The following is a 15972-nucleotide window of genomic DNA, read 5'->3' as shown; positions in this document are numbered from 1 at the left end:
TTAACTTTACAAACATCGAATCAAATTAATAAGTACAGTTCCATATTTATTTAAAGTGGTCGTCGCTGATGACGAGAGGTCTCAGAAAAATTCTAAGTTCTAGAAGTTTAGTGAAGACTAGAAGATAGTCATGAGTACTCACATTGTGTTTGTTAGATGATAGAAACTCACTCGGAATACTTGGAGCGCTGGGCCTGGAGCACTGGGTTTGGAGCACTAGGTCTGGAGCACTAGGTCTGGAGCACTAGGTCTGGAGCACTGGAGAGCGGTTCCTTGTTGGTTGACGGTTCTTCTGATGCACGAAGCAGTAGATGAAGCACAGAATGAAGTTCGGGTCGAATCGATTCCAATTTATTTGAAAATTATTGCAGAGATCCGCAAAATGTGTTAGGGTTGACAAAAATGTTTTGTTAAGAAACACCATGATTATTCATATGATTCATTCATATGATATTTAAAACACACATAATATAAATATTTCGTTTGAAAAGCCGCCGCGTAGCACTTGAGGGTATCAAAAATCAGAATCAAAAATATTTTTTCAGTTTAGACCACAAGTGGCACTTATGTATTATAACAAAGTACTATTTTTTATTAATCGTCGCTATAATTATGATTTAAAACATAATAAGACAACATATACATTATTATTGATGTTTTTCAGAGAGCGCTGCTGCCCATTCTCTGTTTGATGTGTAGTCCCTAAGTCGCCTCTTACGACACCCGCGGGAAGAGTAGGGGTTGGTGACAAATGTATTCTACTCTGCCGTCACCACACGGATTAAAACATCAATCTTTTAAACTGCGATCTCCAACCCGCCTGCCTAGCGTGGAGATTATGGCAAAACCCTCCACTATAGTGAAGGAGGCTCATAGTCCAGCAGTGGACTGTAAAGGGCTGATGATGATGATACATTATTATGTATTTGAAAATGATTGCAACGTGCATCAAAAGTTATTTAGAAAAATATCACAAGATTAAAGTATATAAAAATACTCAGAGATACTTACTAATATTTTAAATATCATTATCGGAATTGAAGTGGAAATCATATGAATATTATGTTTGATTTGAGATACTTATACAATAAAAATATTTAAATAAAATGGCTAATAATAACGATCATTGTTAATAATGTTGTTACAGTGAAACTAGACTAAATGATTCTAATATAGGTGATGCATCCATAATTACACAGTCGCGAACCGTGCGGAACTCGTGGCAGCCCTGTTGCAGTGCGCGCAAGCATTTTTACAGAAACGCACTTCGGACCTGCGGCCGCGTTGACGACGTGACCATGATGCAATATCCGAATGAAAAATATTCCACTGTATGTTTTAGAAAATTAAATTACATTAATTTTGAACATTTTGGGGATAGTTGGTTTAAGATATTTATTTATTATTTATTTATGCATAGAACGGTAGTACCAATTACACTATTCAAACAAGACGTAACAAAGTTCAGAATAACATTTAAATACTTAATTAAACAATTTAACATAAGAAACTACATAAATCAGATGCGATAGGTACTTATGTATTTTTAATTTGATATTTAATCTACTCAGTTATATGTTAACATTTAGCTTAATATTATTTCTAAGTTATTCAGAAAATATTCGAGATTTCAGTTATGAGCGATATAATAAAATAAACAGTTATTTTGATTTAATTATGGATAATAAATATTAAAACTTGTTTACAGCACTTTTAAAAATATTTGGTTATAATTTATGTTTAGTACATAAATATCTTTTTAATCATTTGAAGCTGTTTAAAAGATATAAATAGTAATATACTACTTATAATAAATTATTTATTACCATTTACTTAGAAGACAATAATATTTTATGGCTTAAATTAGTAAATTAAATTACCTATATTAATTTAATAATATAATTATACGTATTATTTGTGGATTGCTATTTATTTACTTATTTAATGATTTTTAAAATGAAAAGTATTTTATGAGTAAGTAACTTTATTATGTTTTTTAAAGGTATGCACTATTTTTTCTGAGTAATTTAAACTCGAATTGTGTTTAAAATTTTAGATAAAAAATTTCTTAGTAAAAATGAAACAGGAAATTTTGACACCACAACGATGATAATGTAATAATAAATACGAATAACGGATGGCATAGTGACTTGGTTTCTATGAGTCTGGGGTTCGATTCGAACAGACTTAGTATTATTAATATTTATAGTATTGTATGTATTATTAGTAGTTGTAACACGGCGCGCCCTTTTATTTACTTCGAGCGACAAGCGCCGAGCCTGCCACTACGTCACAGCGAGGGGACTACGCGCGCGCGCAGCCGGTTTACGCGGCGTGCGTCACACGCGCTCATCGGCTGGCTATAAAAGGCGTGCGAGCCGGCCTAGAAGTCAGTTCGTCCGCGACGCTCCGCGCTTCCGTACCACGGACGGAACACGATGCGCCCGCCGGATTGAACTCGCCCACACCGCGATGGTAAGGTCTGCTTCCGTAACACGGAAACGGAACTGACTGGACATCGCGTTGTATCGTCCCATGCACGCTTCCCGTGCCTACTAGATCTATATATATAAAAATGAAACCCGTTTCGCGTTGTCACGGCATCACGTGTGAACGGCTGAACCGATTTCGATAATTCTTTTTTTTTAATGTTTGTGGAAGTCCAAGGATGGTTCTTACGGAAAAAAATATTAAGAAAATCTCTACGCTAAGGCGGTACGAAGTTCGCCGGGTCAGCTAGTTGTTAATAGAAATAGTAACTGTTGTCTTGTGGTATCTAAGTTAATTAAAGTAGAATCTGTTCCGCTAATGATTAGAATTTGCTCATTGTTTACATTCATGCTTAGCTCAAATGCATAATCCAATCCTGGTTTTATGACTTAGATAATTATTCACGCTTCTTGCTATAAATTTATTAAGTGAATGCTATTGTACTAAATATGGCCCTAATGCATANTTGTATGTATTATTAGTAGTATTATTAGTATAGTATTTAATTTTCCAATTTAATAGGCATCCACTACGTAACAGTTTAGCAGAAGAGATTGCTTATAATCATGTAAATCTTGTAAATAATAATTTTAAGATGTTATTGCTCCCTGATCTGTTACAATCTAGGATTTTATGGATAATAAAGAAGTAAGTACGTTGATATTTCAAATCAACTTCTTCTGTGAGGTCAATGATGAATTCAACTCAAATTAGTATCTGATATTTAGTTGCAAATAAACAAATTGAATATAGAATAGAAAAAAAGTTAAGGAACCTTCCATTACTTTTATAGCAAAAGTTTCATTTTTGGAGACTTATCTGACATTCAATAAAAAAATATAAATATTAGGACATACCTAGTTTTTTTATTAAAACCATTGCGAGTTTTATGTTTACTTCTTTGATTTTAATTTTTTGATAAACGAAATTAACTTCGACCCGTTTGATATAAACTAAAAGTCCAGAAGTCCTGATCATGTATAGGATGCACATAGTTTTGCTTCTGTGTATTTGCTTTAAAATAAGCCTAGGCGTTTAAATATAGGAGCACAATGTGTAGTATCAAATTTCATTCACCGATAATTAACATCCGTTCAAATACAGGCGCGGTAGGTAAGAACTACGCTAAGATATCAAATTGCAAGTTCCGGCGCGNCGAGGGGGCGACAGGTAAGCTTTTCAATAGTTGAACTAAGACTGTTTTTATCTAGATGATTCAATATTCCATAGTCTAGTGGTTAGAGAATGACTATTCAATCCAGAGTACTTAAGAACCTATTGAAAAATCGCTAAATAATTTGTTACCAGTGTTTTAGAGACTTGCAGGCTTGAATCTACTTGTTATTTTTTCGAATTCAGTCATGTCAGACGCCTGAGGGGGTCATAGTCTGAAACTAGGAATGGAACTTGTTAACCATTGCAATTCAAAACTATTTTCAATAAGCTATAAATTAGGACCTTGGGTGGTTCAAACCAAATTTTGTGCTACATAGCTACTAACAGTCCCTCAATAATAATAATAAAAACTAAAAATAGTTTTTAATTTCCATCACGCAATGAAAGAAATCGCCTTCTCTCAACTCAAAATTATACTCGTAAAAACAAAACAACTTAACTTTTTATTAAATTATATCGTATCACTGCCATTTCAAGGTAACCTTCAGTTTATTTTAAAAATTGTCGTAAACTCTAGAGATTTTCCTTCAAAAATCGTCCCTCATTTTAAAAGCTTGCATTAGCTGCACTCAATTTTATATTTTTATGTTCCGCTTTTTACGGAACAAAGGTGAAGTGCGCTCTAAAATTTTAAAGACTTCAGGCGAGTATATTTTTCTTTTTCTTTAGCGAAATGAAGTGGCGTGAGCATAAAATTTTCAATTTTAGATAAAACTTTTTAACGTTAGACACCCATCACACACTCACTTGATTTACGTTCTATTAGTAATCTAATGATTTGAGAATTGTACCCTATTTACTATTGGAGTCTTTTTTTCTTCTAGTAACTGAAAGGTTTTTATAATTTGGTTTATAAGAATCTCATGGAAAAATTTGGTATAAAAAGTTTGCTTGAGACATTGCAGACTCTTAATTATACGTCTTGACTGTAATAATAAAAAATAATAATAATGATAAAATCAATAATAATAAAAAAATGTCTTGACACTACTTAGCTCTAATGAAATACAATTTAAATATTTATACATTTACTTTACTCATAAGTAGTTCTAAAACACCATTTTCAACTGACTCGTCAACTATATCATTGACTCTATACTTATACAACTCAACTTCACCTGGTATCCAGTCCCACCCAGGTATGTTCGCATTACCCTTCATCACCGCCTCATCCTCAGGTGTCAAAGTTAGTATCCTCAATTCCACCAATGCTATCAACAAGCCTAACGGCAAATTTTCTCGGACATCCTTCTCAAATTCGTCTCTAGGATACACTAAATTGACATTTATGTCATAATCTTTTAGAGTTGAATTTAGCGTGTCGTAATAATCAGATTGAAGTTGCTTGAAATGTTCAGATCTGAATTTGGAGGTGGTGCAGAGGTACATAAAATACACAATGTCGGTAGCTGGGCTGGCGCACCGCATAGCTTGGAAGTCTATGAAACAGATTTTGGAGTGGTCAGATTCCTGAAACAAGTGAAAATGAAGACTGTAATAACAATAATAGATTGATAAAGGCCACTTAAATTGATTTAATTTTCGTTGTATTATGCAATATCTTCCAAAGGTGTTAAGTGGTAAAATAATCCTTTTATTAAGCGATAGCTTAGAAAGACAAATAAAATTAACAGTGCAAATACTACTATTGCGTTAATATGTACCTGCGTGTGATATAAAATTCCCTACTGATGGATGAGCAAGATTTCTTTAACGAACATAAAGTATACGCAAGTTGACTGCTAAATCAAGGGGTAATACCCCTCTCTTTCTCGATAAACTTACCTTTTTAAACAGCATGTTGTTTACCCACAAGTCACCGTGGCATAAGACACTGTGCTTCGACGGTTGATTATACATTTTCAACAGTTCCAACAACTTCGGTCTGGCTTTCAGTAATTTCTTTCTAGCTTCACTATCTGTTACCAAATTCACCGACATATCGTAAGACTCGAAGAAATAATTCCTTAGCTTGCTTTTGCAAAGAAAATTTTCTTGATACAGTATATCCTCAAACTTGACTTTGATTTTGCAATAATCTTCATAATCTTGGTTTTCTAACACAAAAGAGAGAGCGTGAAATTTAGCTAATTCAGTCAAAATTAGCTGAACTTGATTAAGATTCAGTTCTTTAAACTCTGCTAAAGTGTCATCACCAACAAATCCAGATTCACTCAAATCTCTTAATATTATAATTTCCTTACTCCTATCTGCATTAGAATACAAGCATTCAGGAAGCAATACCCTCTTTTCAGCATCAATTTTTTCTTGCACTTCCTTGAACCTCGGTAAAATGTCATTATAAACAGTCACTTCTCGCTTATGTATATCATGGAACAGTTCTTGCCTTGTTGTATTCACTAATGTTTTCACTATAACACTTTGAATTTCATTTTTATCTGTATCTCTTATCACGACCCTAAAGATGTTTGCCACAAAATTCTCACGTCCTCCACTGATGTAATCCACGTGGTATTCGAAATTTCCAATCCCCAATCTTTCTGCTACACTTTTCAGACAAGTATGAAGTTCTACACAATCAAATTCTTCAGGCTCACTTATATTTACATCTAAAGACATTTTGAGCGTTTTGTATCACGACTATCAGTGAAATGACACCCATTTTGAGTAATTTATCGATGATGATAAATATTTGATAAGATTATCAGTGTTTGCTATTACGTCAGGTCAACAAGGTGAATGATAGTCTGCTTCCAATTAAAGTTATCAATTTGGACAGGATTCTTTAATAACATTTAATTGCAATGACAGATAGCAAGTAGTAAAACCTAAATTATTTATTGTTTTTGTATGTGACTTTCCTTTAGGCATGTACTAAATGATCTTAAAGGATTTACCGAGTCCTCTTGGCACCCTTTAAGAACCGAACCCAGGACATTCAAAGCTCTTTGCCCTCTGTTTGTCAGTGTCTCATCTAACCAAAAAGGTTAGTAAACTTATTTCACTTCAGCGCCGCAACATTAATTACGCTTAACAAGAAAAAATGCGCCACCAAAGTGCCAATTAGATGACGTGTATATCTTTATTAGTAAAAATAATAGCGCTGTATATTAAGTTTTAGAAGCGAGGCGAGGTTGGTGCATTTTTATTAGTAAGTTTATTTTTACTTTAAACAGTTATTTTATAGCTTCGTCCAGTTGTTTGTTTGCTTGAAAGTAAACATATAAATTACCGAGAATAATTCCTTAAGAAATATAGTGGTAATTTACCAAATTATTTTGTATTTCTCAGTGCCATTTATTTCAGATTTCTTAATAAAATTAAATATGTACTAAATAATACGAATATCTGTTATAGTGTTCGCTGAACATGAAACAAGTTAAAGGTATCAGAATGACTCCAGACATATTCATAGATATCAATGTAGGTGTTTTTATGAAAAAGTTTCTTGTTAGGGCGAAATTGAATTACTAGCTAGCTAATACATACTTACTAGCAATTAATTTTTATTTTTCTACCCTATTGGTTTATTAATACAGTACCTACCTAGTTTCCGATTTTATGAATTGCCAGAGACGTCTGACTGAGAATAATAACGTAGGCCATACAAACAATACCTACGCATCTTTTTTTCACGTAATCTGCATTCAAAATCAAAATAATAATTATTACTAATTGCAACTTTGCAAGTCATCAATAAGAGCCTTTACATGTCTCATTATTGTTTGCCCTATCAGCGCTTCGAGACAAACATTTGGCAAGTTACAACTGAGAGCAAGTGCGTTGTCAAAACCAAACTACTCTAACCAACGCATAAAACTCACTAAATCGAATCCAAAAACAAGTCGAACTCTCTAGCCGCTGGACCATCAGTAGCAGATGCAACTTTCAACGCTGAAATGGTTTAATAAAACTTTAAATGAAACTTGTTCAGCAGGTCGCTGATCTTCGGAACATCAAGCAACATCAGGGTAGCCCCAGGGTCTCCGGGCAAGTCGTACTCCTGGAAGGAGAAGGGATACACCAGCTGCAGTGCCTCTTGCCTCAGTGGGGTTCAGGTTTGTTCTTTTGAATGGAAAATATTGTTGATAACGTCAAATCTTAATTTAGGTCAGGTTTTCTATCTCCACGAGCTCTCAATGCCACTCGTATTCTTGGAAGGAGAAGGAGTATATCAGCTGAGGAACTTCTTGACTTAATGAGTCTTCTTAAAGTCTTCTTGAGTTTACGTCAAGTACCGTCACGGTAACCCCAAAACTTAAGCAAACTCGTTCTTCTAACTAATATGAGAAAAGAAGTTCAAATTTATATCACACCACTCATGGTGACTCCAGAATCTTTAGACAAGTTATAAAAATGAGAAGTTGGGCTATACTAGCTGCGAATTTTCTTCACTCAATCGAGTTCAGTTGTATGTAATAGTAAAGAAACTTGCTCTTATGTTGACAATTCGGTACGCCCAAAGAAATAAATGCTGGACCTTCGAGCAAGATTATCTCACAGAAAAATTATACCAGTTGCAATGTTTCTTGCCTAGTTCTTCAATGTTTTCTCATAACAAACTGTCCTATATTTGTCATTCAGGAGCTGATAATCCAATGCGTCCGTGACGAAGACGGCAAGAACGCTTCCCCCTACATGTGCGACCCGCTGACCAAGCCTGAAAACAGAGTGAGGACCTGCAATGACCACCCCTGCCCACCGAGGTAAGCCATCTGATATTGTATACTATTGTATATATTGTAACATATTTGTTACAGTAAAAACTCATGATCGATCAATATCACTTTTGACTGATTTTCCCAGTTTTATTTTATGGGTTTTGACTGTAACATATACATGCAGGGTAGTAGTGACTCGTGGCCAAAACTTTATCAATATCTCGAGCTTGATTTTATGATTTTTGTCTTTCCTTTTGTTATTTTTATGATTCTTCAATGTAAAATATACTGTTTCTATAAAACTGGAAGATTAATGAGTGAATGTACCTGTTCAGAGTGTAATATGAAAATGCAAAAAAGTATTTTTTCGATAGAAAATTTAAGATTTTGTTAAAAATTATAGCATCCTTTTATAATTTAAGACCATTCAGCCTTTGTGTATCAGATCTGATTGATTGATTGACATGGTCATATAGCCACAACGTTGTTCTGTTAATGCAGACCACAAATTAAAACTCACCTAATGCCTAATCAGAGGCCTGTTTGTACCTATTTCGTTTAAATATTATGTTTATTTTCATTATTATTTATCTACCCTACAATAACATTGCAAGATTTTTCAATAACACTCAGCTCTCTCACACAATGCATTTCACTTGTAGATGGAACTACACCGAGTTTTCTCAATGCACGAAGTCGTGCGGCATCGGAATACAAACCAGGGAGGTGACGTGCATACACGAGGTGAGTGTTAGCATGTTAGGTGGTGTTCACACCAGTGTTGAATATAAGCAGGATCAGTGTGAGCCCCAGTGTTGAGACCGTATCAGTAATCGGATTGCACAAAATTGCGCGCTAGTTTTTTTTTCACGAAGAATATCAGTGGCCCCTCTGTTGACCATGCAGTCAACAAAAAGCATGTAATAATTAATGTATCTTTCTTTCTTTCAGTCGACTCTGTAGCTTAGTACATCGATTAAACGAAAGCACTAGTTCGAGAAAATATTTTGACAGCCCAAGTATGTCTTGGCAAAGACAAATTATGACGACGATTTTCGAATACCCATTGCGATTATTAGAAATCATAAGGTGACATCTTGTTTTTTTATCACAACTCGAAATAATAACGTTCTCACTCTAGAATTAGGAAAAACAGTTCGATCAGTATGGAGAAGAGTATTACTCTACTTATTCGTTATTTGTTTTTCAGTCTGAACACGTCCTTACGTAAGCAAAACTTGCCACTCACAGCGCAAGAATTGTATTCATTTTATTCGTATTTTAGACTAAGAAGTTGTTTATTGTATTAACTTTTTACATAGGCAGTATAATAGTATAGAATTGCCTTCATGCAACTAAAACATCATCAGTCTATTTAGATTAAACGGACATTCTCTTAAGGTGTGATATGACTGCTCAAATACACAACTTTAACCTTTTAAAAAACCTGGATAACAACTATCCTATGTTCTTCCCTGGGTCTCAGATTATCTCTAGTTGCTAAATTTCATCAAAATCAGTATAGATTTACGCGTGAAAAGCTAACAGACTGACAGGTATTATAATATCAGTAAGAACATTACATGCTCTACAAGCACGTTCAGGATCTCCACCAAAGTTTGACAGCCAAACTGACACATTACATCACAGCTGCTAATATAGGAGTCATGAGATGATATGAGTTACACAGCTCGCTCCTAACACGTCATGAGGCGTGAGTTGCATAGCATCTACGCGTGATTAGATTTCAGCGGTACTAAAGCATGTAATGCTATTGAGGCAATGCGACATTGTTTAGATTGTGCTGCTCAAAACACATTCTGGATTTGGAACCTATTACGTGTACCTTAATCTAGATTATGGCCTTATCTGAAGAACTTATCTGACAAATAAACTTCAAAATGCTACGGCTGTTACATTCAGTTAACAATATGACAACTAACCAGGATCCTGCGAAATTGATTAACGAAATAAATAAACGAAATGCCTTTTAGTTGCGGCTTAAAGAAAAAAACTGAATTCTGTGCCAATTTCTAAAACTGGGTTCAAACTATAGCAAAAGTGATAGCAGAGATTCACTTATGCCGACTTGCTGGCACCATCTTACTTTAACTTTAACTTTAACAAACGTCAAAAATCTGTCAAACTGAATACAAAAAGCACCGGTTATCGTTAATGTTACGGTTAAAATAAGGTGCTGCAACTCAGCCTTAACTCACTAAATAAAGACACAAACGTCTCACACTGCGCGTGGACCCACAGTGTTACACACGAACCAATCACAGAGCTCTATTCAACGCTGTGCGCCCGATTTGCTGTTTCACTTAAGCAAGCATCGTTCGTAAATACGGGCGTAATTCAGCTGATCTTTTTACTGTTTCTTAGCCTACTCATATACCAGTTTATACTCGTACTGCAATAACCCAACTTTCCCCACCAGGTGACGAGGGGAGGCACGAACACAGTGGTGGTGCCGAACAGCATGTGTCCCCAGCCTCCCCCNCTTTCAGTAATTTCTTTTTAGCTTCACTATCTGTTACCAAATTCACCGACATATCGTAAGACTCGAAGAAATAATTCCTTAGCTTGCTTTTGCAAAGAAAATTTTCTTGATACAGTATATCCTCAAACTTGACTTTGTTTTTGCAATAATCTTTATAATCTTGGTTTTCTAACACAAAAGAGAGAGCGTGAAATTTAGCTAATTCAGTCAAAATTAGCTGAACTTGATTAAGATTCAGTTCTTTAAACTCTGCTAAAGTGTCATCACCAACAAATCCAGATTCACTCAAATCTCTTAATATTATAATTTCCTTACTCCTATCTGCATTAGAATACAAGCATTCAGGAAGTAATACCCTCTTTTCATTAGCAATTTTTTCTTGTATATCTTTAAACCTCGGTAAAATCTCATTATAAACAGTCACTTCTCGCTTATGTATATCGTGAAACAGTTCTTGTCTGGTTGTATTCACTAATGTTTTCACTATAACACTTTGATTTTCATTTTTATCTGTATCTCTTATCACGACCCTAAAGATGTTTGCCACAAAATTCTCACGTCCTCCACTGATGTAATCCACGTGGTATTCGAAATTTCCAATCCCCAATCTTTCTGCTACACTTTTCAGACAAGTATGAAGTTCTACACAGTCAAATTCTTCAGGTTCACTAATATTTACATCTAAAGACATTTTGAGCGTTTTGTATCACGACTATCTATGAAATGACACCCATTTTGAGTAATTTATCGATGATGATAAATATTTGATAAGATTATCAGTGTTTGCTATTACGTCAGGTCAACAAGGTGAATGATAGTCTGCTTCCAATCAAAGTTATCAATTTGGACAGGATTCTTTAATAACATTAAATTGCAATGGCAGATTAGCAAGCAGTAAAACATAAATTATTTATTGTTTTTGTATGTGACTTTCCTTTAGGCATGTAATAAATGAACTTAAAGGATTTACTGAGACCTCTTGGCAACCTTAGAGCATCGAACCCAGGACATTCAAAGTATTGCCCTCTGTTTGTCAGTGTCTGATCTAACCAAAAAGGTTAGTAAACTTATTTCACTTCAGCGCCGCACCATTAATTACGCTTAACAAGAAAAAATGCGCCACCAAAGTGCCAATTAGATGACGTGTATATCTTTATTAGTAAAAATAATAGCGCTGTATATTAAGTTTTAGAAGCGAGGCGGAGCTTGCTGCATTTTTATTAGCAAGTTTATTTTTACTTTAAACAGTTATTTTATAGCTTCGTCCAGTTGTTTGTTTGACATGTAAATTACCGAGAATATTCACTAAGAAATACAGTGGTAATTTGACCAAATTACCACTGTATTACGCAGTGCAATTTATTTGAGATTTCTTAATTAAATGAAATATGTACTAAATAATACGAATATTCTGTTATAGTGTTCACTGAACATTAAACAAGTTAAAGGTATCAGAATGACTCCAGACATATTCATGGATATTAATATAGGTATTTTCATGAAAAGTTTCCTGTTAAGGCGAAATTGAATTAGTAGCTAGCTAATTCTAGCAATAATTAGTTAATTTTACCTGACTGCGCTAGAAGGAGGGTTATGCTTTTTTATTTTTCTACCGTATTACAGTACCTAATTTCCGATTTTATGAATTGCCAGAGACTTCTGACTGAGAATAATAATGTAGGTCATACAAACAATACCTACGCATCTTTTTTTCATGTTGTATGGTCATGTTCGTAATCTGAATTCAAAATTAAAAATGTTACGATCATACATCGAGATCTTTACATGTATCATTATTGTTTGCCCTACCAGCGCTTTGAGACAAACATTTGGCAAGTGCTAAGAGCAAGTGCGTTGTCAAAACCAAACTAGTCTAACCAACGCATAAAACTCACTAAATCGAATCCAAAAACAAGTCGAACTCTCTAGCCGCTGGACCATCAGTAGCAGATGCAACTTTCAACGCTCAAAATGGTTTAATAACTTTAAATGAAACTTGTTCAGCAGGTCGTTGATCTTCGGAACATCAAGCAACATCAGGGTCGCCCCAGGGTCTCCGGGCAAGTCGTACTCCTGGAAGGAGAAGGGGTACACCAGCTGCAGTGCCTCTTGCCTTAGTGGGGTTCAGGTTTGTTCTTTTGAATGGAAAATATTGTTGATAACGTCAAATCCCAATTTAGGTCAGGGTTTCTATCTCGAAGAGCTCAATGCTACTCGTATTCTTGAAAGGAGAAGGAGTATATCAGCTGAGGAACTTCTTGACTTAATGAGTCTTCTTAAAGTCTTCTTGAGTTTACGTCAAGTACCGTCACGGTAACCCCAAGACTTAAGCAAACTTATTTTTATGAGAAAAGGAGTTCAGATCTCGTATATCTAGTACCTTTAAAGACAAGATTTATTGAAAATTACTTCGCCACTCATGGTGACTCCAGATTCTTCAGGCAAGTAGCAAATGAGTAATTCGAGCTATACCAGCTGCGAATTTTCTTCACTCAATCGAGTTCAGTTGTATGTAATAGTAATTAATAGTAAAGAAACTTGCTCTTATATTGACAATTCGGTACGCCCAGAGAAATAAATGCTGGATCTTCGAGCACAATTATCTTACAGAAAAATTATACCAGTTGCAATGTTACTTGCCTAGTTCTTCAATGTTTTCTCATAACAAACTATCCTATATTTGTCACCCAGGAGCTGATAATCCAGTGCGTTCGAGACGAAGACGGCAAGAACGCTTCTCCATACATGTGTGACCCTCTGACCAAGCCTGAGAACAGAGTGAGGACCTGCAATGACCACCCCTGCCCACCGAGGTAAGCCTTATGATATTGTATACAATGTGTTACAGTCAAAACTCATAATCGGTCAAAACCATTTTTGACTGCAAAAATCTGTCAAAAGTGGTTTTGACTGATGTCCTTGGTCAATATCACTTTTGACTGATTTTCCCAGTTTTATTTTATGGGTTTTGACAGTAACATATACATACAGGGTAGTAGAGATTCGTGCTCAAAACTTTATCAATATCTCGAACTTGATTTCATAATTTTTGTCTCTCCTTTTGTTAATTTCTAAGATTATTCAATGTAAAAGATACTGTTTTTATAAAACTGGAAGATTAATGAGTGAATGTACCTGTTCAGAGTGTAATATGAAAATGCAAAAAAGTATTTTTTCGATAGAAAATTTAAGATTTTGTTAAAAATTATAGCATCCTTTTATAATTTAAGACCATTCAGCCTTTGTGTATCAGATCTGATTGATTGATTGACATGGTCATATAGCCACAACGTTGTTCTGTTAATGCAGACCCTACAAATTAAAACTCACCTAATGCCTGATCAGAGGCATGTTTGTACCTATTTCGTTTAAATATTAGGTTTATTTTTATTATTATTTATTTACCCTACAATGCAAGATTTTTCAATAACACTCAGCTCTTACACAATGCATTTCACTTGTAGATGGAACTACACCGAGTTTTCTCAATGCACGAAGTCGTGCGGCATCGGAATACAAACCAGGGAGGTGACGTGCATACACGAGGTGAGTGTTAGGCGGTGTTCACACTGTTGAATAAAGCAGGATCAGTGTGAGCCCCAGTGTTGAGACCGTATCAGTAATCGGATTGAACAAAATTGCGCGCTTGTTTTTTTTTTCACGAAGAATATCAGTGTCACTTCTGTTGACCATGCAGTCAACAAAAGCATGTAATAAATGTATCTTTCTTTCTTTAAGTCAACTCTGTAGCTTAGTACATCGATTAGACGAAAGCACTAGTTAAAGAAAATAATTTGACAGCTCAAGTATGTCTTGGCAAAGACAAGTTATGACGACGATTTTCGAATACATATTGCTATTATTAGAAATCATAAGGTTACTTGTTTTTTATCACAAAACTCTATAATCCTACTAATATTATAAATGCGAAAATTTGGATGTCTGGATATTTGTTACTCTTTCACGCAAAAACTACTGAACGGATTTTGACGAAACTCTACAGTATTAATGTTTATAACCCAGAATAACATATAGGCTATAATTAATGACGATCTGTGACAAACTAAATTTCGGGCAAAAGCTAGTAACGTAATAATTTTCTCACTCTAGAATTAGAAAAACAGTTCGATTAGTATTGAGAAGAGTATCATTCGTTCCTACTTATTAATTATTTGTTTTTCAGTCTGAACCCGTCCTTACGTATGCGAAACTTGCCACTCACAGCGCAAGAATAGTATTCATTTTATTCGTATTTTAGACTAAGAAGTTGTTTATTGTATTAACTTTTTACATAGGCAACATAATAGTATAGAATTGCCTTCATGTAACTAAAACATTATTAGTCTATTTAGATGAAACGGACATTCTCTTAAGGTGTGATATGACTGCTCAAATACACAACTTTAACCTTTTCAAAAACCTGGATAACAACTATCCTATGTTCTTCTCTGGGTCTTAGATTATCTCTAGTTGCTAAATTTTTCAAAATCAGTATAGTGGCTTACGCGTGAGAAGCTAACAGACTGACAGGTATTATAATATTACTAAGAACATTACATGCTCTGCAAGCACGTTCAGGATCTCCACCAAAGTTTGACAACCAAACTGACACATTGCATCACAGCTGCTAATATAGGAGTCATGAGATGCTATGAGCTACACAGCTCGCTTCTAACACGTCATGAGGCGAGATGAGTTGCATAGCATCTACGCGTGATTAGATTGCAGCGGTACTAAAGCATGTAATGCTATTGCAGAGGCTATGCGACATTGTTTGGATTGTGCTGTTCAAAACACATTCTGGATTTGGAACCTATTACGTGTACCTTAATCTAGATTATGGCCTTATCTGAAGAACTTATCTGACAAATAAACTTCAAAATGATACGGCTGTTACATTCAGTTCACAATATGACAACTTACCAGGATCCTGCAAAATTGATTAACGAAATGCCTTTTAGTTGCGGCTTAAAGAAAAAAACTGAATTCTGTGCCAATTTCTAAAACTGGGTTCAAACTATAGTAAAACTGATAGCAGAGATTCACTTATGCCGACTTGCTGGCACCATCTTACTTTTAACTTTAACAAACGTCAAAAATCTGCCAAACTCCATACAAAAAGCGCCGGTTATCGTTAATGTTACGGTTAAAATAAGGTGGTGAAACTCAGCCTTAACTTAC

The 15972-nt window shown here is 34.9% G+C and overlaps 2 protein-coding genes across 2 annotated transcripts in view; one reads left to right on the top strand and one right to left on the bottom strand.

Annotated features, from left to right (window-relative positions):
• The window catches only part of nolo (ADAMTS-like no long nerve cord), a 196536-nt gene that overhangs the window by 153920 nt on the left and 26644 nt on the right, over positions 1 to 15972 (top strand). Inside the window, exons 15-17 of the mRNA XM_028304071.1 lie at positions 7565 to 7685; positions 8212 to 8333; positions 8951 to 9032. Of these exons, the coding sequence (XP_028159872.1) occupies positions 7565 to 7685; positions 8212 to 8333; positions 8951 to 9032 (325 nt within the window). The remainder of the gene's footprint in view (positions 1 to 7564; positions 7686 to 8211; positions 8334 to 8950; positions 9033 to 15972) is intronic.
• On the bottom strand, positions 4672 to 6270 carry LOC114352456 (uncharacterized oxidoreductase dhs-27). Its single transcript, XM_028304065.1, has 2 exons — positions 5452 to 6270; positions 4672 to 5136 (listed from the first exon to the last, which is right to left on the bottom strand). Exons 1-2 carry the CDS (start codon positions 6244 to 6246, stop codon positions 4687 to 4689), a joined length of 1245 nt encoding a protein of 414 aa, XP_028159866.1. The 5' UTR covers positions 6247 to 6270; the 3' UTR covers positions 4672 to 4686.

This window comes from Ostrinia furnacalis, unplaced genomic scaffold, assembly GCF_004193835.3.
Source record: "Ostrinia furnacalis isolate ACB-3 unplaced genomic scaffold, ASM419383v2 OfSCF1370, whole genome shotgun sequence".
In the NCBI taxonomy this organism is placed as follows: domain Eukaryota; kingdom Metazoa; phylum Arthropoda; class Insecta; order Lepidoptera; family Crambidae; genus Ostrinia; species Ostrinia furnacalis.
Note: the sequence above shows the minus strand (reverse complement) of the source record. Positions and strands in the feature narration are given on the sequence as shown.